A 24,879-nucleotide genomic window follows, 5' to 3' on the forward strand; every position below is an offset into this window, starting at 1 on the left:
AAATATTCTTTTCGTACACTAAAATAAAACATGGCAGCGAACGTTGTTGCGTACCCCGACATAGCGTTAGAGAAATTTACAGGTTTAGATCCATCTGAAGATGCCCAGGAATTCTTTAGTTTAATACAAAGAAAAATCCAATTCTCACTAGGAACAAGAGATCCTGCGGATGCTGATTTGCAAGCAGCATACGACGCTAGACAAAAAGCGTTGTTTGGTTCGGTTTTGCGTGGGCCCGCAGCCCAATGGTTTGAAACCTTAGCACCAGGTTTAGCATGGAACGAAGTTAGAAATCAGTTCATTGCCCGTTTTACTGATGCAAAGGACAAGTATGGGAAAAGAATTGAAGTCGAGAGTATTAAAAGGCAACCAGATGAGTTGATAAAAAGCTATACACACCGAGTAACAAAAGCAGTTGAAAAAGGATGGCCAGATCCAGATTTTAACAACGACCAGCGTAACGCTAAGTGTATGGAGTACTTTGTAAGAGGATTAACGCCACCTACACTCAAGCAAAAGGCACATCAGCGGTTAATAGAAAACCCAGCTACAACTTGGCAACAATTACAGGATCATGTAGCAACTAAAGACTTAAGTTTTTCTGTTAGCAGTGAATTCACGGGTACTGCCTCAAGTAGTATCGACAATAAAATAGAAATAGAAGGGTTAAAAAACCAACTCACAGAAATTGCAAATCTAATGAAAGATCATAAAATAAACGCCACATACAACAACGACAATCCAAGATTCAAACAAAACCAAACTAGATTCTGCAAGTTTTGCAAACGTTCAGGTCACACAATAGCTTTCTGCTTTAAGTACAAGGACTTTAAAAACGAAAACCGAAACCCACCTCAACAACGAGAAAAGTTCACAGATAATTATAAACGTAGTAGGAGCCATTCACCAGGTCAACAAAATTACAAGTCAAACAATTATGACAATCGAAATTCTAGGGACAGACAGAGAAATAGTTATAACCAAAATCAATCCAATTATCAAAACAACTCTAGATCAGACTACCGACATCGATCACCGTACCCATCAAACTCTTCAAACAGTTATCGATCATCTTCTTACGATAACCGATCACAGGAACGACAAAATAACTATCGAAACAACTCTTACAGAGATAACTATAGGCAAAATAGTAGGGATAGACAAAGCAACGGTCCTCCAAGATCAGATAATCGATATCGTGATAGGAGTAGAGACCATGACCGGGATAGGACACCTACTAGACAAAACAATAATACTCATTCAAGAGATAACAGTGAAGGGCGAAGCCCTCGAGTTCACTTTACCAGTGAAACTTCCAGAGACTATTACAATAATGAGAATCACAACGACGAGTATTTAAACTAGACAGGTCTCCGTACATAAACACTACTGATAACAAAGCAAGTTACTCACATATTTATATTAATTTATACCAATCCGTCGGAGACAAAAATAAAAATAACGGCTTAGAAACACAGTTTTTATTGGACACAGGAGCATCAAGCTCTATAATTAATTACCACACTTATCTTGAACTATGTAAATTACAACACATTGAGATGAAAGCTTCAAAAAATCATACTTTAGCGGTTAATGGTGAGAAACTAAAACTTCTAGGTCAAATTACTTTCAAAAATTCTTTCGACATTGAAGGAAAGTATCAAGTGGAAGTTACCACATGGGTTTCAGCCAAAGATGGTTGCAAGCCGAATTTGTTGGGAATGGATTTCCTTGAATCTACAGTAAAATCGATTGACCTAACCACTCCAAAAATTGATTTAAAAACTTACCCTGAAGTAGCCGTCACATTATCTAGATACCAAACGAAAAGCTATCCATACATTAGCTCTTACAAAATTGTAACTCTTGACCAGCAACTACCATTAGCACCAAAATCAACTCGAGTAATATCAATTAGACCTCCGAATGAATTCTTCAGAAAGGGAACCTCCTTCGTAATTGGAAGTGAACTGCAAGCTCAAGGAATTTATACTTACAATGTTCAGTGTTTTAGAAAAGAAAAGGAATTACCAATAATGCTAAACAATCCTCTAAACAACAAGGTTGTCATCCAAAAGGGTCCTATTGGGCACACTTTAGAAGACATTGAAATTAGACAAGACCCAGAATTTTCTGTAGTTGACAACGTTGCATTCATAAACCACTTAATGAATAGTGACACTAATTGGGATCAAATATTCCATGTTAGTGAAAAACAAGGTCCAAAAATTTCAAAAACTCAAAATTTCTTTGCAAGCAAAACTCCTGAAAAACAAAAGAAAACAGAAAAGCGAAAAAGGCAACAAGATTTTACCAACAACTACGAATTAGAAACAGACTTTAGCGACGACCTCAAGGATCTTAAGCCACAATTAGAAACAACTGATGAGAACATCAGACCCGTTGAACTTCCCAAAGAAAAACTTAACAGATTTGACAAAACCGATCAAGCGTTTCTCAAAAAATTTGATTTCAGTCAAGTTGATATCAATGACGAAAACTTAGACAAGTTACTGAGGACTTTAACTAAAAATAAAGACGTTTACTCTCAACACAAATACGATGTTGGAAAGATAAAACAAAAGTTTCATGTTAAACTTTTACCTAATTCAACTTTGACAAAACAAAGACCATCCAAAGTACCATTACATTATCAGGAAAAACTAGAAAACCTTTTGGAACAACTGTGTAAAACAGGTATAATCCGGGAAATGGGTAATGATAAAGAAATGGGATCAGAATTTATTAATCCAATCATAATCCTACCCAAGGGGAACACAGTAAAACTGGTTATAGATGCCCGATACCTGAATTCAATAACAGACCTTAGTCGATATTCATGGCCACTCGAACCAATCGGAAGTCTATTAACTAGATTAAAAGGTAATTTCTTCACAACCAGTGATCTTTGTTCAGCCTATAACCAAGTCCCTCTAACTGAGGAAACCAAACAGCTGGTAAGTTTTGTAATTGGTCCAAAGCAATACACATTTGAACGCGGATTTTACGGCCTATGCGGTCTACCTAATTTCTTCAGTCGCATAATGACTATCCATTTTGCACCATTAATTAGAAAAAAACAAGCTATAACCTACATTGATGACACCATCATGCAAGCGCAAGATGAAACCGAAATGTTTGAAATAATTGACAAGTACCATGAACTTTTAAGGAAATCAGGATTGAAAGCTCAACCTGAAAAGACTAAATTTTTCCTTAGGAAAGTACAGTTCTTGGGACATGTAGTAGGTAAAGATGGGATACAACCAGTCAAGAAGCGAGTAGCAGATTTAAAAGCACTTAAGTCGCCTGAAAACAAACGTGATGTCATGAAAGTTCTAGGTTGCTTAGGATTCTACAGCATGTACATCAAAAATTTGCATGTTGACTGCAAACCATTTTATGACCTAACCCGCACAGAAACTAAATTTGTCTGGACAACAGAACACGAAAAACTGTTTAACGACATTAAAAACAGGATTAGCGAAGATACTATCTTAGCAATACCTGATACTAAATACCCTTTCCACGTGCATGTAGACGCTTCTTCTATAGGAGTAGGCTCAATTCTCGTTCAAGAATTTCCAGAAGGGAAACGAATAGTGTCTTTTAATTCTAGAATTTACACTAAAGAGGAACAAAAAATGAGCACCACAGCACGCGAACTTTGCGGTGTAATATCTGCACTACAAACTTATGAGCATTACCTAATTGGTTCTCCCCATCCAGTATATGTGTACACCGACCATAAGCCTTTAATGTATCTATGGGGTAGAAGAGGAAAACTCTCTCACAGGTTTTTTAGATACCAGTTAGTAATATCTCAATTTCAGAACTTGAAAATTATTTGGACTGAAGGAAAAAACTTAGCTTTCCCCGACATCCTAAGTCGCAATGTAAAACTTAAAGATCTGGACAAGTATCAACTTAAACACAAAAAGATACCAAAAGACATTAGTTTTTACGACGAGCATGGCAATGAGGAAAAATACTTCATTTTGCGTGATAATGAAAAGGGACCAGCAGATGATTTCTTTCCAATCCTAAAACAAAGCATAACGGGTATCGACAAATTCATTTTCAAAAATGACAAAATGGTAAAGCAAAAGTACGACAATAATCAAAACAGACTTTGCTCAATAAACAATATTTCGGAAGATTTCTCGTATGGTTCATCAATTAACCACTATAGGCGTCACCGCAAACATGAAATAACCCCTTTATCAGAACAGGAGGAAGACGAAACGTCCGATCATTATACAGAAATTGATTCCTACCCTGATGAAGGGATAACCGAACAAAATTTTGACCCAATTTCGGAATTTGAATTGTTCAATGAGAACCAGTCACCGGAATTAGATTTTGACAAACTCTACATTGATCAAACTAATACCACAGACTCGGAGTACAGATTCCCTCTAGAATACGATAAAGTTTTTCTCGTAAAAAATAGCACTTGTATAGACAAAACCGAATTAGCAAAAAAATTTCCCGAAAATACAAAAATACAAGATGCAAGAGAACTCATCGATAAACTGACAATCTTCTCTAAAGAAGTTGATTTAAATACATCGGTAATTTGTCAAGAACAATTAAAAGACCCAGTGATACAACAAATTCGCCAATTAAGGACGAACAATAACAAAGATGAAAAGAAAATTGAATTCCGACAATCTAAAGCCATAATGTCATACATTAATAATTTTGAAAAACTGAGTTTCGTAGGCAACATCTTATGTATTCAACAACAAACAGACGAACCAGATATTGAATACTTAAAAATTTGCGTACCACTGTCATTGTTCTTTAAAGTTTTTCAGTTAGCTCATTGTGAACTGTCAGGTCACGTAGGTTTAGATAAAACACTTGCTAACGTAAAACGATTTTTTTATTGGCCCGGAATGTATAAATGGATTGAAAACCTAATTGCTGATTGCCTTGAATGCCAAAAAAATAAACAAAAACGGAGAGATATCCACGAAGCACCTCTCGAAAAGTGGACTGATACAGTCCCATTCCCCTTTCATACGGTCCATATTGATCACAAAGGACCTTTAAATCCACCATCGAACGGTAAACACCATTGTTTAGTTATTGTCGATTCATTTTCGCGTTTCATTCAAGTATACCCTGTACGTTCCACAGACGCAGTAGACACCATAAAAGCTTTAGAAAAGTTCATCTTGTCTTTTGGAATACCACAAAAACTTGTTTATGATAAGGGTTCGGCATTCATGAACCAAGATTTTGCGAGTTACATTCATGAATTAGGTATAACACCCGCACCTCGAACTGCTTATGCGCCTTGGACTAATGGTAAAGTCGAGATCCAAAACAAACATCTAGGAGCACATTTCCGAATTTTTCTAGAACAAGCTCGAGGTAAATGGGACGAACTTGCACCAAAATTTGCTTTTTCTCATAACACGGTTCCAAATGCTAGTACTGGAATCTCACCTTATGAAATTTTGTTCGGACAAAAACCACAGATACCTCTGTCACTTAAGTTAGGACTCCTACGAAATTCACAACTCACATGCTCTTCCGAGTTTTGCAAAGACCTGCCTCTTCACAGGCATACCTTGCAAACTTCAAAAAACACCGAAATTGACAAACTTCTAAAACCGACTATTAACAATTCGTTGCTTATGCGAGAAAACCAATTTAAACAAATATACAATAACGCTTATAAAAAGAGCTTAGAAAACAATAACCGCGCACATAAACATAGAAACAAACACAAATTAGGCAAGCCACTTGAAGTGGGACAAAAAGTTCTAATGGAAAACCATCAAATTGAGTTAGGAAAGTCAAAAAAACTACATGAACTAAGATCAGGTCCTTATACTGTAGAAAAAAACTAACCAATGTTAACTATGAATTAACTTTAGATAGCAACCCGGCCACCAGGAAGGTCGCTCATAGAAATCACCTAGTCGAGTACTACCCAGCTACTGAAACTATACCAGAGTTAACCCTAGAGTATGGTATAGATAAAAATAATTGTGACACATTTTATAATAATCTAATGACAAGTCAGATGAATAAACTCAATAGTCCCTTGACTAAATTCTCCTTCCAAAGCCCCACTAACACCGAATATTTCCCCGTGGATAATTTCATACGAAGAGACTCCCCTGTGCAGAACTTCGACCCTGACTGAACACCCACCAATTTCGATTCTGGATTCAACGAAGCAAGTTCAGGTGGTCGTGATAACCCACCTCCAGTCCAAACACACCTACCTAGCGGTAGTCGAACAAGAAGTTCAACTCCTTGCCCACAGCACAATTCTAGAATACCTCTAGACCCTAATTTAAGTCCTCTCCGCCCTAATACATCGGAACAAGGACCTTCTAATTTACAAACTTTAGAAAATAATAATAATAATAGGCGAACTTCTAGTCGCTCGGCCAAGCCGCCATCACGCTATCAAGCCGGATTTACTTAAATTGTTTTAGGTAGCAATAAATCCAGTCAACATTTACTGGCAGTGCCTATTACTACAACTCATAGCCTTAATTCCCGACTTGAAGCGCTAAAAAAGAACAGGATGAAAAGATATCCTTGTTTTGAAAAACTCTATTTTTCTTATTTACTTATAAGTCTTTTCTACTTTTGTACTTTTTCTATAGTTATTAACGCTACTGGACCTCCTTTTGAGGATATTAATGACGTGTCTAACAAACTTAGGGTCATTCATTATGACTGCTCTAAAATGAAAGAAAACAAAATGTATGCTTTAACACAAGTTTCTCCTTGCAAAATTACACCCGAAAACATTCAGATGGTTGATACACATGTAACACTTTATCAGCGGTCTTATCGGACCTTTGTCAAAGCACTTATGTGTAAAGTCACTGCAATGCTCATTCGTTATAATTGTGGTATGTTTTCTCATTCATCAATTGTACACAACGCTCCAATAATAACATACGATATTATTGTTTCACCCGAACAATGCCAAAATGCTAATAAAACTGGAAAAATTACTGTTACCGAATTTGACGATGAAGACATGGAAATTGATATAAAACATGGAATAAAAACTGTCTCCTATAAAAACCAGGGAGTTGATCTTGAAGGTGAATCATCAACATCTTGTGATAATCGTGGTCAAATTAAACACTTCTCTTTTGAAACCCTGATGCAAGAAACTGTACTCGATATTAATCTTAATGACAGAACTGTCTATAACAGTCAAGGACTAAAACTTCCTTGCGCCCTCTCAGAAGGAGGTTGTCATTCGACATCACTCGACCCCTTTGCATACAATTGGGAGGCACCGGAAAATTGTATAGTTACTAAAAGATTTTCACAAAACGCAAAAATGCTAAAACATGAAAACGAACTTGGTAACGTACAGTATTTCATAGTGAGTGATGAAAAATCGGAGACGCCCTATGAAGGACCAGGAACGTACTCTCCTGCTGAAATGGACATAAAAATTAGAGTAATTGATGAAAAAGAAAAGGTGTGTGGAAAACCAGAATTTATTTACAGAACAAATTTAGATTCTTTATATGTTTCTTATAAAGGCGGATTTAATATGAAGACTGGCAAACCTTATAAAACAAAAACTCAACAATTTTTTCATAAACTTCGTGTTGAACCTGACAATAGCCTAAGTGTAAATGGGTTTAATAGGAAGCCTTCAGATGAACAAATCCGAACATCCGACAACGGTTTTGTTGCATGGGAACACTTAGACAAAGACAAGTTAGACTATGATCTTAACCTTGCGGTAAAAATGGATTTTGTCATATATCATAATTACATGCAAATAAAACAAGCATGGAAAGGTTTGGTCATAGAGCAATGCGAACTTGACCGAACTCAAAAACAAATGATACTAATGCAGGCTATCCAAAACAATCGTTTAGCTGGATATATGTTAACCGGCAACCGCTCGATGTTCTTAGACACAGATGGTAGCATAGGTTGGCTGTACCACTGTCCAAAACGAAACTCACCACTTCAGGTTCTTGAACAGTGTTATGATAGGATTCCTATTCATTATGATGGTAGGACAATGTTCGTCGACCCAATTACTCGACAAACCTACCCTTTTGCAAACGAAGTAGATTGTGTTGGAGGCTACAAAAATGCCTACCAATTAGATATTGATAATGAAAATTCATGGTACCATTTGATGCCAGCACCTGTTCCTTTACAACCGCCAAAAATATTCTCTTCAAGAGTTATTAGTTCTATTCCAAAATTTACCGGTTACGAATCGCAACGTGCCGGAATTTACACACCAAATCAACTTAAATCGTTTTGGGACAATATCTTGCATTCGGAAGCTTCAAAATCTGTTTTGACAAAAATTTCAAGAGAAGTTCTAGAAGGAAGAAGCATAGACTATTCTCAAAAAGATATCTATGCGTCAGCAATGGGAATTAACAGACAAATTTATCTAGATTCTCTTCTTTCACCTACATTTTTTACAGACCAGTTCAAAGGCACTTTTGGAATCATCACTTTTTATCTGGAAAAAATTGGAGTTTATTTTGCTTGTTTCTTGTGCATAAAATTCTTAACTGATGTAATCGTAACAATCATAAGAGCGTTCGAAATCCACAAAATATCCAACAAAACAATGGGTTTTTGGAAAATTCTATTAGGAGCAACATATAATCTTTGTATCTTATCGTTCTTTACACCGGTATTCTCTAACGAAACCAAACCGTCGGCCCCGCAGAACAACAATCATTTTTTACCGCTTAGTAATTATCAACCTTACAGCACAATAGAAAAAACTTACAAATGCGTTGAGAATCAACCTCGAGAAAATAAAATTGATGAGCATTGTCATACAGAAAATAATAAAGTAGAATACCCAAATCTGGCGTCACATCAACCACAACCACAAAATGATGCAACCATTCTAAGTGTGGTGGCACCTCCTTAAAGCTGTTAATAAAAAAATCATCTTTTTTATAAAAAAAATAATTTCTCTCAAAAATAATAAAAATTATTTGTATTAGACTCTATAAGTTAATTAATATCTTGTTTAGATACACCTCAAGGATGCTATGCTATGCAACCCAAATTCATAAAACAGCCTAATGCTTTATTCATTCGATTTGGACAATACACCGGACAGATATTATCCTCAAGTCTTTCCGATTTAAAAACTACTGTAACTATTAGAGTTGCATCTTTCTACTTCAGTGACATTATAGACTTGGACGTACCGCATTCAAATTTTCAATACTTCTCATTGTTAAGAGCCCTGATTGATGACACAATTACTTTTGTAAACATTGGAGTCGAATACAAAATTGTTTCAAAGCGTTTGAAGAAAAATATTATTAGACTTTGACTTTTCCTGTAAGAGACATGTGTGGATTCCTTCCTTGCTTTTTAATTCTTATAATCCATTTTCAACTATGTAATCGCAACTATTTCTATCTAGCTATTGCCTGCACTCTTCCCATACTCCGATTTTGCCTCAGTGAATCCGATTGATATATTATCTATAAATATCAATCGTTGTCAATAATCCTCTTTTCAGAAAAAATTGACACACCCTTTTTTATCCTTTTTTTTTACATTTACATACTTTTATACATAGTTTTGAAATGAAGAACAATAAGTTAATTAACAACTAAAACGCTTCCATTAATGTACTTTTTGTTTCAAGATAGACTCGTTACAATTTATCAAATAAAGAAAACTTTTGAAGAAAATCACGGAGACATTTTCCCTCAAATCGTTATAAATTTTGAGTTTTGGGACACTTGGGAAAACGATACTGTGATTTTAACCCCTCATTCGTTGTATTGGAATTATTTCGTGTATTTAGCACAATTCGACCCTAATAGTCTGCCAAATGAGCTAGATCAGCAACATGATTCATTTAACTAATAGAAACCTACAAATCAGAATCGGAAACCAAAATTTTGAGCTATTAGCCGTATACTATGTTTCCGCTATAAGTATAATGACTTTCGCAAAAAAACCCATGACAAATATTTACAGACTTTTAACTATTTTCATTACTCATCCTCAGTTCGCCGAATTCACCATTTTTCTAGCATTCAAAGAGAACTCGGTATTTCAAGTACAACATCCAATCTACATTGCTTAGGTATCATTCTAAACTATGATATTTGCAGTTAACAATAAATTTGTAGAGTTACAAAAAATTCAACGATCTTTTGATGCATACCCAACTCCTGTACCTACTATGCTAGTAACGCTCAAAGAAATCCAAAGTGAAAAAATTTGTTTAATAAGTATTAATCCTCTTTCAGTTCATTGGAAATTCTTCCTATTTATTCTAGAAAACCCAAGCTGTGTACCTCACAATCTTTATTTTGAATTGCCGAAAAGTGATTGTTCTCCAAACGATTTCATTACTAAAGAATTGGAAACTATTAACAATTAAAAGCAGCAATGATATTCTCATACAAAAACTGCCTTATACAAATACAATTTTTTGAAAAATCATTTGTCACGACAAAAAGCAACAGAGTAATCCCACAATTAATACTCCATTTTGAATATTTAAACACTTGGACTGATGGAACCATTACCTTAACACCATCTTCCCCCTATTGGACATTCTTTATAAATATATCCCAAGCTTTAAATGGTTCTAAAATCCCTTTTAATTTAGATCTTCTATAATGTTGTTCCACTTTGGTGAGCGCCTAGTCAAAGTAGAGTCCCTCGAGAGATCTTTCATTGAAACTTCCACAGCAGAGATTAAACCCTGTATAATTATACACTATACAGACTACGAGCGTGGATGTGAGGGTTCTACTCGAGTAACAATGGGAATGATGCACTGGGAATTCTTTCTCGCACTCATCGATATCGAAGAGCACTTCCCAGTCAACTTGGGCGCTCTTCAGTAAAGTAATTTGTTTTACATAACTTGCTCTCCACAAAAAAAATTTTTTTTCTCCTTTCCTCTTCTTCATTTTATTCTATCCTTTTTTTTCTGATCAATTTGTTCTTTTCCCCTCATTTCTTTCCAAATTGTTAAAACTAAAATGATTTTGTTTATTGGTAAGGAAAAAATTAAAATTGTTAAAGTAGAAAGATGGTTCAATATTTGTTTCACACAGTATAAAGCATGTATCAAGATAACTTATATGTTTTTAAGCACCGGTACCATTAATCATTATTACATTTATCCAAACGAGAAACACTGGAATTTCTTTTTTGCTATTGCAGATTTAAATGTAACTATCCCCAACGAACTTGAACACCATGGATTAGAACTCGTATACCCGGATCTTTCTAATTTGTCCTTATAATGGGAAACATTCTGAAAATATCGTCTCAGCAACCTCAAATTGATACAACCCCTAAAGTTGAATGCCCTGTTTGTTATCTCCCTTGCCGTCAATTCAAAAAATTGCACAAAAACCCAAATGGTCAGCCCCCCCCCATTTTGCTTGCATTCCTTGTAGAAACGAATTATTTAAATATTGGAACCAACCTAAATGCCCCATTTGCGTAACTCCCATTTATACAACCAGTCATTGCCATTATTTCCAGTGTGATTCTTGTCAAGAAGTCAAAAAGTTATCCACCTGCCACAGTCACTTCAGAGATTTTCACCCAAAACAATCAATTTGTTTGCAGTGTATGACCTTCACCACTACTAAATGCCCCTTATGCAAACAAACAATTGACCCAAACAACCCGTGGTAAAATCCTTGATTCAAAACTACCTTCACAAATTATCCAAAATGTTTATCCCCAAAGTACTTGATTTTTTATTAATGGCCCTCATGATTATTGCAGCAGCCTTCTCCTTCGTTTTAACCGTTTTCCTCGTTGTTGTAAGTATTCCTTTCAATTTTTTGATGTTAGTAGTTATATTAGTAATAGACCAAGCAATAAAATCCCAAAATAATCAACAACCAAATCCTCCAACCATACCAGTCCCATAATCCCCTCCAATAACAATCTTCCAAAAATGAATACAACTGACAAAGAAACCAATACTATAGAATCCAAACCGGTCTCATTAATTTGTTTATGCTGCAGACGTGAAACAATTGTTTTCAAAAAATTACACGAGAACCCCCCTAACGAACTACCCCACGTAATGTGTCTGCTCTGTTACCAATATGTTATAAAAGATATGGGCTATGATTTTTGTCCAAAATGCTCTAAATTTAATGTTATCTTTTCAATCTTTAACTGGTTTCAATGTGATGTTTGCAAACAAACAAGATTTCAATACTCTGTTGCAAAAACGTTTCATCACAGTGATCATAAGCCCGTCAACTTTTGTAAATTTTGCGTAGAAGATTATAAATTATGCCCTCAATGCGAAAAAACAACCACATAATCTAAAATGCGTTCAAGAACATCCAAAATTTTACTTCTTTTCCTAGTTTTATTTTTAATCCAATCGATATCCCTAAAACAACTCAGTTTTTACCAGGAGCAAGTCACCTCCTTCACCCTAGTTCTGCACTACTCATTGAATTGACAAAATGCAACCCATAACATTGTTTATTATTCTATTTGTTCTCTTATGCGCATTGGCAATATCCCTGTTTATTAATCACTACCTCCTTTCCATTTTCTCCAGATACGGAAAATGACCAATCTAGACCTATCCACAAAAATATTTATCTTAACCCTAATTACCTTGCTTGGAATATCGTTTATTATTAACCTCATCCTACTGCAGTTTCCCAGAGGTTTTCCTGTTTTTGTATAAGGAAAATAAAATAACAGTCACTCGATGGGTCTTTCACAATCCCTATTCGACGGTTTCCGTTGGTTCTATCCCCATAAGGACATTATCTGCCCTATATGTTCACGAAAAACCATTATTGTAGAAAAACTACACAAGCAATTCCCCAAAGAAAACCCCCACTATGTATGTATTCCTTGCAGAAAAGCACTTTTTAAAAGATACCCAAACCCTAAATGTCCCATCTGTCTTCGACCTTGTCTTCCCGTCCTGATAACATCCTACTTCCGATGCAATTTATGCAAAAAAATGAAAACAGAATTGGGAGTAACAAAACACCCACATTTTTCCCAACATGACGAACACCGATTCTGTCGAGTGTGCATAAATAAGCCGAAAAAATGTCCCATTTGCAAAAATTTTTTAGACGACGTTGTCTAATAAACCAAAAACAACTCAAGTACAAACGATCTTTTTTTTCTCTCTTTTAACTTTTCCTCGGGAAGGGGTTACCTCAGCTTTCTCCAGCCTGCCCCCCTGGCTTTTGAACCTAAATAATTCAGAACACTAACACGATAACTGAAAGTTCCAAAAACGACCCGAAAAATTTCCTTCTTTCAGCTAAAGCAAGGTTGTCTCCCCAGCTGCACGGGTCGTTGCAGCCGTGTTAGTGTGACGCACGCCCCAAGACTCACACCTCCGGGCAGCGGAGAAAGACGTACTTGTGCCAGGGCTGCCCGCCTGGCATAAGTATAAAAATTTTTTTTATTATTGCCCCCCTCCTTTTATTAAAGTTAACTTTGCATTTAGCAAAACAAAAACTTTTCTACCAAACTTTAATAACAAATGCATTTAGCATTATAATTTTTAAGTAAAGCAGTTAGCAACAAAACCTTACAAAAACATTTTTACAATAGAATACTTTTCTATATTAGCAATACATTTGCAAACATGAAAAGAAGCCATAATGTGTGATACTAATGACACAGGCTAACAATATCAAAATATTTTAGACCTCAACCACAGAATGAGCATCAAGCACAACCTCTCAAGTGTAATCGTCCCCGCTGCTTCACCATCTTCATCAAGCCAACAACCAACACTACAACATCAACAGAAACCGTCATCAACTCCGCCATTTCGACCAATGCGAGAACAACAGGACCAATATGATCCCCAAAACAACTGGCAAGTCAGTCGCAAACGACCCTACGAATTTCCAAACCAGTCAAGCCATGCTGATAAAGTAAGGAAATTAAGTAATATAAACGATCTAATGACTGATGAAGAAAGAAAGGACACAAAGAAATGCTTGGTGGTTCAAAAAAGCAGGGAGAATGAATTCAATCCTGAGAACCCAAGATTTGTAACGAATTTGAAATATTCACTGAAAACAAAATTCAACAACTTCAAAATTGCAGATAAGGTCAAGATTCAAAACACTGCCACAGGTGAAGAATTATTTGCAAAAAGTCGTGAATTACCGATCATACCAGACTTCTCACTCCCCGACAACCTCAACGTATGGAGAATTAAGAATAGGAGTGATGAACAAAAAACCTATTTGGTTAGAAATAATCAGTTGGATGTATACGCAAACGTTCCCTACTCCGCAATCACGGCTTTTCCGACGCCATCTGACCATGTAGGAGAAATATCGAAAGAATCTCTGATATCTGAAAATTCTAAGTTCCGCCAAGAACTCTTCATCAAGGAAACCGAGTTACAAGAAGTAACAATAAAACTGGAACAACTGAGAGTGAAATTGGACAAGCAAGAAAAGGAAACAAGCGACGATTACTGGAGACGCCAGTACATAATCTCAAAACAGCTTGACAAGACTGAGGAAAGTAACCTCAAAACACTCAATAAAGCATATGCACGAAAACATTTGGAGGTTACATCAGCTAACCAGAAGCTTGGAGCGGAAAATAAGAAACTCATTGAACAAGTCAAACAATTATCCGCTCAAGTAGATAAACAAAAGAAGAAGAACCGAAAACAAAAAAGGATAATCAAGGAACTATCAAATACAGAAAAGCATGAAGATGGAGACGAAGTAGTGGAAGTGGTTGATATAATGGACGACGGAAACAGTCCAGTGCCAAGCCCAGTCATTTTGCCCCCAGAATTTTTCGAATAATACAGCACAACATTATCGCCCTTTGCGATTAATTTTATAGCATACCATTATCGCCCTTTGCGATTAATTTCATAACTATCTGAACTTGTAGTAACTCAATTATATGTTCCAAACGCAATAAAATTATATACGATGCAATATATTTCTTTTTTTTAAATCATTTTCTTTTCTATCTTAAAAATCGGGGTGAGCTGTAGTATTACGAGAGCCGTTACAAATGAGCGGATAATTAATCTCGCATTAGAGCGAACGTATTTAGGCGCTAATTAACCATTCTTTCGCCGCGCGCTAAACAAACTAACGCTTGTTAAGACTACCAGTACACAAGTATTTAAACAACTCAGTTCGACTTATTTAAATAACACAACTTTAGGCCTGGATCTCCTCGCTTATATCCAGGATAGAAAATGTACATTGTTGAACGTAGGCGGCCTGTAAAACCACAGTTTCTTTTGATTTAAATTACTTCTGCTTTTGACAGTTGCAATGCAGATCTTTTCCCCCAATTTCTATAAAGATGAAGCAGATTGCTTCAGGGGAAAAGACAATAGAGTCTCATAAAAAGCCCCCAAGAAAACCATAATTGTTGCGGTTTTAGAAGAGGGGAAAAGCAGAAAACAGGCGCCTACGAAATCAATAATTGATGCTCTCAGCTTTTTAGATTTTTATTATTTTTTGGAGTTTCAATAATTTCTCCGTGAGATAAAAAAGAGTTAATTCTCCTGCCTTCTCGGCCAATAGGAAAATTAAGAAGCACCTCACTATGAACGTGAGTTTGTGATTCGCTCCCTATCGGCCCAAACGGAGCTGAGAGGAATTAATTGTTTCTCTCAGCGAAGTGGGACGGAATAAAATTAGAGAGACAGAAATCACTCCCAGAAACAAGCAGCAGACAACTGCTTTCATTTTTCTCAAAATTTAACTTCACTTTAACAATAAAATAGTCGAACAAAATTGTTTAATAACTTAGACAAATAATTCCAGATCTAATTTTATAACTTTCTTTTTCGACAAATAACATAACTGAAGAAACACCCAAGTGAACGATCGCCCAACAGCTCACCTCCAATTCACCACTACACAACTGGTAATTAGTAAGCTGTAATTTTATATTTACTCTTTTATAAATTTAATACTTTCAGCCCCCCAACTATTTTAAATTGAGACTTATAGCACAGACAGGTCTTAGGCATATATCTTTGCCTTCGATTTGTTATATCTTTTGTCAAGTTTGACTGGCATACATAAAGAGATCCCGTATTGTGTGATCTGTAGCAGCCCAGCCAAATTTGATACATTGAAGATGTGAACTTGTGCGAGGAAGTTCTGACAAAAGCAACAAAAATTTGTCTTAGTGTCAACTCTGGCTCGAACATCGCGGATGATAGTTGTGACAGATATTTCCAAAACTGAAGAAAATTAGAAATAATTTGGCTCCGCGTCGCAGATAATCGCCCACACTTATAAATTTAATCGTAACGAATGATCCTGATTAAGAGTGACAAATTCGAGTAACTTTGCTCGAGCAAATGAAATTTTTGTAACGTAATGGAATGAGTACGACCTCATTATATAAACTACAAGTTTAAGAATGAAAAAAGGAATGCTTGAATACCTTGACAATTAAATCTAACGTTTTTTTTCCAAAACGCTAGAAAAATTGTTCAATTGTCTCCGATATCGAAAACAGAAATTTCATAACGCAATTCATTCTAGTGAAAACACATATGTTTTGAAAAACACATATGTTTTTTCAGCAGCTTTTTTCCCAAATTCATATGAAAGATATTCAATACTTTTTTTAAAGAAATACTTTTTTTACAAAACACATAATTAAAAAAAAATATCTCCCAAACCTGAACCCCGACAAATTTTTGTTAAAAAAGTATTGAATATCTCTCATATGAACTAGGGACAAAAGCTGCTGAAAAAAAACAAATGTGTTTTTCAAATAATTGTTCTCAGTTGTGACTTCGATGCAAAAAACGCATCGAACATAGCTGTTACCTTATTGCCCGCTGAATTAAGCAACAAAAAACCTGTGTATTATTTTCTATAAAGTTAACACATTCAAACCAACTTAACCCAGAAACTGCCAATTCAAGTAATTTTTTTTCTGCATTTAAAAAAATTCAACAACAATCTTCTTATCTGACATTATGACGCTCGTTTATTTGACTTTTCCAGAGATTTCTGCGTCATTTCAACTAGATTTTGATTTTTTGTTCGAATTTGTCCTCAGCATCTAATATGGACAAAGAGCTCTGATTTTTACAAAATAAGTATTAATCAACAATTAAAATTTAATCTTAGTTTTTCAGTTTAAGAACTAACTATTATATATATATATATATATATATATTTATATATATATATATATATATATATATATATATATATAAGTTTATAAAATTTTTTATTCAGTCTCTTTGCATTCAAAATTTACAGAAAATATCTTTACCTGTCGAGAAGAACTAACTATTTTTTAAATCTGCAAATATGCTTTCAAACATCAGTTTTCGTTCTAAAAAGTTTTAAAAATTTCTAAAAATCTGGAGTTATTATGTTAAATAAATTGAAACAACTGCAATATAATTATTTCAGAGCAAAATGTAAACGCTCACTGAAATCTATGAAGAGCTTCTAAAACTGATAAATTTTTTTCCGTAGAGAACAGTGACAACAATTTATCAAAAGATAATATAATAACTTAATGTTATTATCCATGAGCAGGCTGTACTTTAACCATAGTCAAATCAGTCCAAAAAGTAATGAAAAACAAATAAGATGGAAAAAAGCTGGAGTTGGTTTATTCTGTTGATGAATAACGTAATCATTGTCCACAGTTTTGAGCATTCAGTTAACCAGAAACCTTTCTGCTTCAATTTAACAAGTAACTGCTTGATACACAATTAAAAACCGTAAATGCTGAGCCGACATTGAGAGTTGCAAAACTGCGAATTGTCATCTTTGTCCATAATTAAGCTTATTTTATTTGGTGTTGCGAGAAAAACTTTTGCAGTTAATTATCATTTAAACTTAAGTTTTCTTTCAATTTGGTTCTATATGAAATAGTAACCACCTCAGTTAGTTACCATGGGAAACAATGAAAATGTAGACAGATGTGAGTAGGTGCGTGGCCAAAAGCGAAAAAATATTGTCATAATGTGAACTACAGCTCAAACAACCGCGGATGGTAGTCGTGACGTATATTTCCAAAACTGCAGAAAATTAGAAATAATTTGGCTCCTTGTCGCAGAAAATCGTCCAAACTTATAAACTTAATGGCAACAATTGATCGTGATTAAGACTTACACTTTCGAGTATCTTTACTTAAGCAAATTTAGTTTTTGTAACATATTGAAATGAGTAGAAGTTTTTATATATAAACTACAGGTTTAGGAAATTAAACGTGGAAGGCTTGAATACCTTGACAATTCAATCTAACCTTTTTCCAAAACGCAAGAAAAATTTTTCAATAGTCTCCGATATCAAAAACAGAAACTTTATATCATAAATCACTCTAGTGAAAACTAATTAACAAAAAATTACGCTTACCAATCCTGAAGCCCGACAAATTTTTGTTAAAAAAGTATTGAATTTCCAGAGCATTCTGCGTCATTTCAATTAGGTTTTGAATTTTATTTCAAGTTTGTCCTCAAAATCTAAGTTGGACAGAGAATTCGAATTTTAACAAAATACATTAATCAACAAATAAATTTTAATCTTATTTTTTTAGAACTTACTGCTGTATAGCGGTGCCTATAAACTATTTTTTGCCAGTCTCTTTGTTCTTTAGGTTTAAAAGAAAACACATTTACTGTTTGAAAAAAAATAGAACTAACTTTTGAATTTAAAAATCAATTTTCTACATGCTGTAAAGTTTGTTTTTTCTCGAAAAAGTTAAGAAAAAAGATCTAAAATTCTGAGAGTTGCTATTATGTTAGCTAATTAGACACAACTTCACAACACTCATTCCAGAACAAAAAGTTAAAGCTCATTGAAATCTTGGAAAAGCTTATAAAACTGATGAATATGTTCTTTCGTGATCAAACCTAGCGCTAATTTCAACTTTTTGGAACTTTAACGGAAAGAAACTTCTTAACGTCAAATATATACAAACATTGCACGGATTTCTGAGCCAGTATTTTTTAAACAGGGTAAGCAGTCACAAATTAATTAATCTGATCAGATTGTTTTTGTATTGCATTCGAATTATTAGCTAGAATGATTTTAGCAAATTAAAATGACATCTTGTTTAATAGTTCAACGGTTAAGTTTATTGTGGAGCTGTTTTTCCCTGAATCTCTTTCGCGAATTGGGTTAGCGGCCGGTTATTTTCTGGGTCCATATTTTGCAGTCTGGTCATGCAATAATCATATATGACATCAAATAGAAACCACAACACATTTTTTAGCACGGAAAAGCGAGGATGTTTTTGTTCATAGAAAAGCTTTCTGAGAAGGCGTAATACCGAGAATCACATTGGTTATTATATGATTTGTATAGCATCATCATTTTTGTACGACTACTGAAAATTTTGGAAGAGCAACCCGGGTTTTTTTAAATTGCTTTCATTAACAAAGATCGCCCTCACGTTAAATACAAGGGAAAAAATGCCCTAACTCAAGGGATGCGAGGGTTTATTTTAAGGAAAAATAATTAATTTCATGCTTTGATGCGCTGAGCGGAGAATTTATAACAAAAATTTGTTTATTTATTTAGATATCATCCGATAAAAATGAGCAGTGATTCGATGTTGAGCAGCAGTTTATCTCTTCTGTTTGTGATCAGTTGTTATTATTGTTGTGTGTCTTTGATCACGTGTGAGGATGCCGCAGGACCAGCAGCCCCCGCTCTCATTGCTCCAGAACCCATTTCCCTTCACGGGGGACACATTCCAACACAGGTGCCTTTCTCTTCCCCCAATCATAGATATATTCATTAAATAAGAGATAAATTAGTTTTGGGCTAAATTCCTAGTGGACAACTTTTCGTATAAGTATATGATACTAAAAGCATGCACAAAAAGTTATTTGGTTGAATAGTGCCGCACTTCGAGGGCAGTATTTCTGTATGCTAATTTTAACACGCGCATTACATTTCTGTATAATCACAAGACTTAGCTTAGGATATTGTATTTTGATATTGTATTTAAAATCGGGAGTCGTCATAATTGTATTTAAATTCGGGAGGGATATTGTATTTTGATATTGTATTTAAAATCGGGAGTCGTCATAATTGTATTTAAAATCGCTTTTTGATATTGTATTTAAAATCGGGAGTCGTCATAATAAGTCAAATGTAAAAAACCCGTTCCCTCCCATTGTAGACTCCCCCCCCCCCCCCCCCCACAAAGGGTGCTAGGGCTAGATCCGCGAACCGCAGCAATCCCATCCTCCTTTCACGTCCATTACACTCTTTTCCCCGTTATTTTTGGGCAAAATCCTCGGCCCGGGTTGTCGCCCCATTTATCAATGCTATTCGACTAGTCTCCCAAATTAGAATAGCAAATAAATCATATTTTATACACTGATTTTCGCGCCATTTTATGGAATACGGTGAAACAATATATATACTTTACACCGTACCAACCTGAAGAGTCTATAATAGGAAAGGAACGGGAATTTTTACATTTTATCATGAAACGCGACTTTATTATATGTTTTAAAATTTAAAATTTTTCCAATTTTGGCGAGTCTATAACGGAGAGCTAAGATTCATTCAAAATTGCCCAATGTTTCGAAATGTATAAATTCCAATGGGTGAATTGTTTATTTTAGTTGTTGATGAAGAGAGGGGTGGCGTGGGACTTTACCAAGAAGGTTCCCGTTGGGAAAAGGAATCTTGCTTGGGATTTCACCAGACGCAGTAGCGATGACACAGAAGTATTCATAGTTTCTGTCCTTTATTTTGTATATAATTTGATGAGAAAAAAAGCGAAGCTCGTTTTGTATCGCGGATGTACAAATCAACATAAAAGATAGAACAAGCCTAACGGTAAAAGCGTTCGTGCTTTTCTAGCGTAAACCTAATCATGTGATTAACGAAACCATTTATAGCGAGTTTCATAAAATTGAAACCGAAGCGAAAATTCGGAAAACTCTAGGCATGCATATGAGGAGAACCAATATGCCTATAAATGCATGTTTTTAGTTTGAACTTCGACCTATGAAAGTTCTCTATAGTATCTAGAACTTAAACAACATTCAAAGAAAAAGCACACCAACTTCTATCTTTTAGGTTATAATTTAATCAAGCGATACAAAATTTTATGAGGGTGAACATTTTATAGTACATTGAGGGTAACACTGCAGGTAAAAAATTGAATATTGCTATATTTAGTTTCGTTAGCAAAAAATAAAAAGACAACGCTTATAATTTTTCGAGTGATAGATGTTTTTTCTGATCCAAGCGATGAAAATTACTGCAACGATACAGTAAAAATATCGACTTCTAAATCAAGAATCATAAAACGTTTAAATCTGAATTAATCACAGATACAGTCATACATCCCAACGAATTACATTTCCTAACTAACCAAAAAATGCACCAAAGATTTACTTGATGTCTGTTTTCCCCTGTTGAGAGGTCGACTTTATGAAACGACTTCCTAGTAAGTAAGTGTTTTCATAAGTCGACCAACGGTCTTTCCATACCCAATATCGGTCGACCACAGTCTTTTCAATTGCTCTGGTCAAAGTCTAATTTGATCTGATCAGAGGCCATAATCTGGAAAACCTCAGCCTGGGTTAACTTTTGTAACATTTTCTGACATATTTCGAGGTGCTCGGTCAACAACTGATTGCTTTAGGGTAAGCGAGCGTTGGCGTGGGACTTCACGAGACGCAGTGGAGACGAAGGAAAACAATCTATGCCTTGGGACTTGGACGGCAAGAGAAACCTCGCTTGGGATTTTACTAAGAGAACCCCCGTTGCTCTTATTCCAGAGGTTTGTAGCTCCGTTAAACGAGTTAAGGATTACTAGACACGTTATACTAGTGTGAAAGTTTCATGTTTATTGACCATTAACTTGTTCTTCCGACCCAACTGTAATGCCCGGGCCGAGGGCCCATGGGGAAAGGAACTATACACTCAAACGGGTTTTTTGTTTAATCAATTTTCGCCGATCGATATATTAATGAGCGGTGATTTTTTGAAATTCGTTTTTTCCCAAAGATTTATAGATATTTATCGACATTTTGCTGAACCATATAACACTTCTAATGGTTATTAGTTTTAATTATATGGTTTATAATATCTCCTGGTTTCAATACTGTAGTTTCGTAAAACTGTTTGTGGAATTTTTAGTTCTGTCGTTTTTGGTTTTTTGTAGCCATATGACCTTGTTCACTAATAGCCAGTCAAAATCACTTCCTAAGGAGTTGCAAGATGATCCGTTTTTGTTTTTAGCTGAAAGCTTATGTTTATGATTTTCGAAAAAATTTAGTTTAAGAAAGCTCAGTGAATTTTTTGAACTTTATCAATTTTTATCTTACTTCTGTCAATATTTAGCAAGTGTCAGTAAAGAGAAATATGTTCTTCTCTCGAGCGAGCTCAAATTCCATCCTTAGAAGAGTTTTTTTTAAATAGCGGTTTGTTAGCTTTGATACTACGCACTTCTATTTTAAATTGCGATTTCAGGATATCTGCCTATTTTTTTGTATCCTTGACACAATATCACTCAAATGGGGACATCCCTTTTACTCAATTGAACCAATTGAACGTTTTCAGTGAATTGCTTATGGTTTTACGGCTGCGGCAATGTTGTCTTGTCAAATAAATTGGTTTTTAAAAAAATGACTGATGTTTCGTTCTTTCTGTAGTCGTATGACATCTTCTGGATGATGACATGTCTTAATTGCTTTATCAAATGTTATATGTGAAGTGGTTTTAATGGCTACCACATTTATACTTCATGAGGAATAAATAAGCGTTTATAAGGATTTCTGTTGCTACCTGTTATTTTTCATCACCTGGAAAAATATTTTTCTAAAACGGAATCTTATTTTGGAAGTTCGTCTCATCTGTTGCTTTCGTCGAAATCTTAAAAAGTCTCATTAAAGCCAGATTTCATGAGATCTGGCCTTTTGTGCCGCACATCTTTTTTTGTGCCGCACACTTTAATTTTTTGTTTAAGTTTTATATCATGCCATTTTGATTTTGTTATTGAGTTTTCTTTTAATTATATACATCGACCTTTGATTTTAATTAATGTTTGCTGTTATTTGAAATTTAAGATCGTCGTGTATAGTGTTTTTGTTAATGGCAGTTCTCATTGGCCATCTAACGCTGCATTAGTTTATTCATTTGGTGGTTTGCTGAACAATATGTTTATTCTCTCAATTCCTCATTGGGTAGACACGTAAGTCGACAATGTGGATGAGTGGAGCGGCGTCCAAATTTTATTTGCAGACCCAATTAGCAATTTAGTGAACTTTCTATTTGTCTTCATTGCTCGTTCTTTTTGTAGTCGTATGAAAAATTCGGGATAATTGTGGTCAAATGAGTGCTGAAGTTTTTTATGAGTTTAAAATCAAAAGTTTTGAAAAACTGTCTACTTGTTACGCACTCAATTTAAATACAGATCGCATTTCACAATAAGGGTGAGGAAGAATGGCACAGTTTAGCATATCTAATGTTTTAATTGCATTGCTTATAGTTTTAACGCATTGGACACCGCTTTTGGAAAAATTATTTTATTTTTTATTTTGAATTTGTCGCTCTTTTTGTGAACATATGACGTTTTCTGGATAACGACAGTTCTGAACGATTTTTTCTGATCAAATAGTTGTACCTATTTTATAATTTCCGTTGACAGCTAATGTTTTAATGACTGAATCAGTTTTCGAAACAATAGTGCATCTTCACTTTGCCTCTTGTTGTTCTTTTTTGTCTATATGTTACCTAGTCTCACCATTCAGAGGTCACTTATCAACATTCTGGCTGGTGTTCAAAGAGCCCGCAATTGGGCATGTATTATTTTTAAGGAATAAATTATGGTTTTAACGGCTTCGACACCGTCTTGTCGCAAAATTTGATTGAACTTTCGTTTGATTGTTTTTAGACTTACGCCTTATTTTGCTTAGGGACAGGTCTCAGTGTCTTCATATGGAGGAATGAATGAAAATAAACTTTCTGAAAAATTTGTTGATATCTAATGGTTTTAATTATTTGAAATTAATAGTTATAAACGTATTTCTTGCTTTGCGCTTTCTCTGTTTCGTCCACTTGTTACCGAGTCGCACAGAGGACTGGTCTCATGTTTTTTCTAGTGAATTACATGTTAATTTGTTTAGTTTAGGTTTTATTTGACTCTATATTGACTTTGTTATTAAGTATTATCTTTATATGCGGTTGATGACACTTTTGGCACGAACATGCTGCACTGATTAGTTCGAGATAAGTGCACAGTTTCAGCATTGGTCTCAAAATGGATGTCTCTTTCTCATTGGCCTGATAAACATATAGCCTACTTTCAGTACGCATAACGCTTTAGGTTTTAGCCGTTAAGTTTGGTGTACGATGTGAAAAAACTGAACACACTAATTGTTTGTTTTTACCAAGAACTTCCACCCCCCAAGAACTTATCAAGACATGAAGATTTATCATCACAATTTAGCCTAACCAGGTCTTGCTAAGACGGCCCAATCTCCCTACTTTCTTTTGAAAAGTCGTTATTTTTTATGTCTTGGCAACATATCAAGTTCCTTTAATTCTGGGTATTTTTAGGATAAGAGGGCATTAGCGTGGGACTTCACCAAGAAGTATGACTCTGACAAGCGAGCCTTGGCTTGGGACTTTACAAAGAAAAGCGTCATCCCAGTGGAAATAGCTTCCAATTCTCCTCCTTACGACAAAAGGGCCTTGGCTTGGGATTTCACCAGATGAGCTCCAAAAATCTCCAAAGTCCCGAACAAAAAAACCAAAGTCCAAATTAAAATGACACCTCAAAATTGATGAACTTGCTTTTATCTCATCAATTTAATTGAGATTTTGACAAATTCAGTGCGAATAATATATAATGAATGTCATAATTTGCATCAATGAAGATTTTGATGTA

The 24,879-nt window shown here is 35.0% G+C and overlaps 1 protein-coding gene across 3 annotated transcripts in view; it reads left to right on the top strand.

The window, feature by feature from the left end:
* Positions 1–24,879, top strand: part of LOC142340262 (uncharacterized) — a 64,142-nt gene extending 39,263 nt beyond the window's left edge. For all 3 annotated transcript variants that reach the window (XM_075390821.1, XM_075390822.1, XM_075390823.1), the window contains exons 2-5: positions 19,542–19,725; positions 20,600–20,704; positions 21,631–21,768; positions 24,549–24,879. In XM_075390821.1, the coding sequence (XP_075246936.1) occupies positions 19,542–19,725; positions 20,600–20,704; positions 21,631–21,768; positions 24,549–24,707 (586 nt within the window). In that variant the 3' untranslated portion in view covers positions 24,708–24,879. The remainder of the gene's footprint in view (positions 1–19,541; positions 19,726–20,599; positions 20,705–21,630; positions 21,769–24,548) is intronic.

The sequence above is a fragment of the Convolutriloba macropyga genome, chromosome 5 (assembly GCF_964194025.1).
Source record: "Convolutriloba macropyga chromosome 5, txConMacr16.3, whole genome shotgun sequence".
Lineage (NCBI taxonomy): Eukaryota > Metazoa > Xenacoelomorpha > Acoela > Convolutidae > Convolutriloba > Convolutriloba macropyga.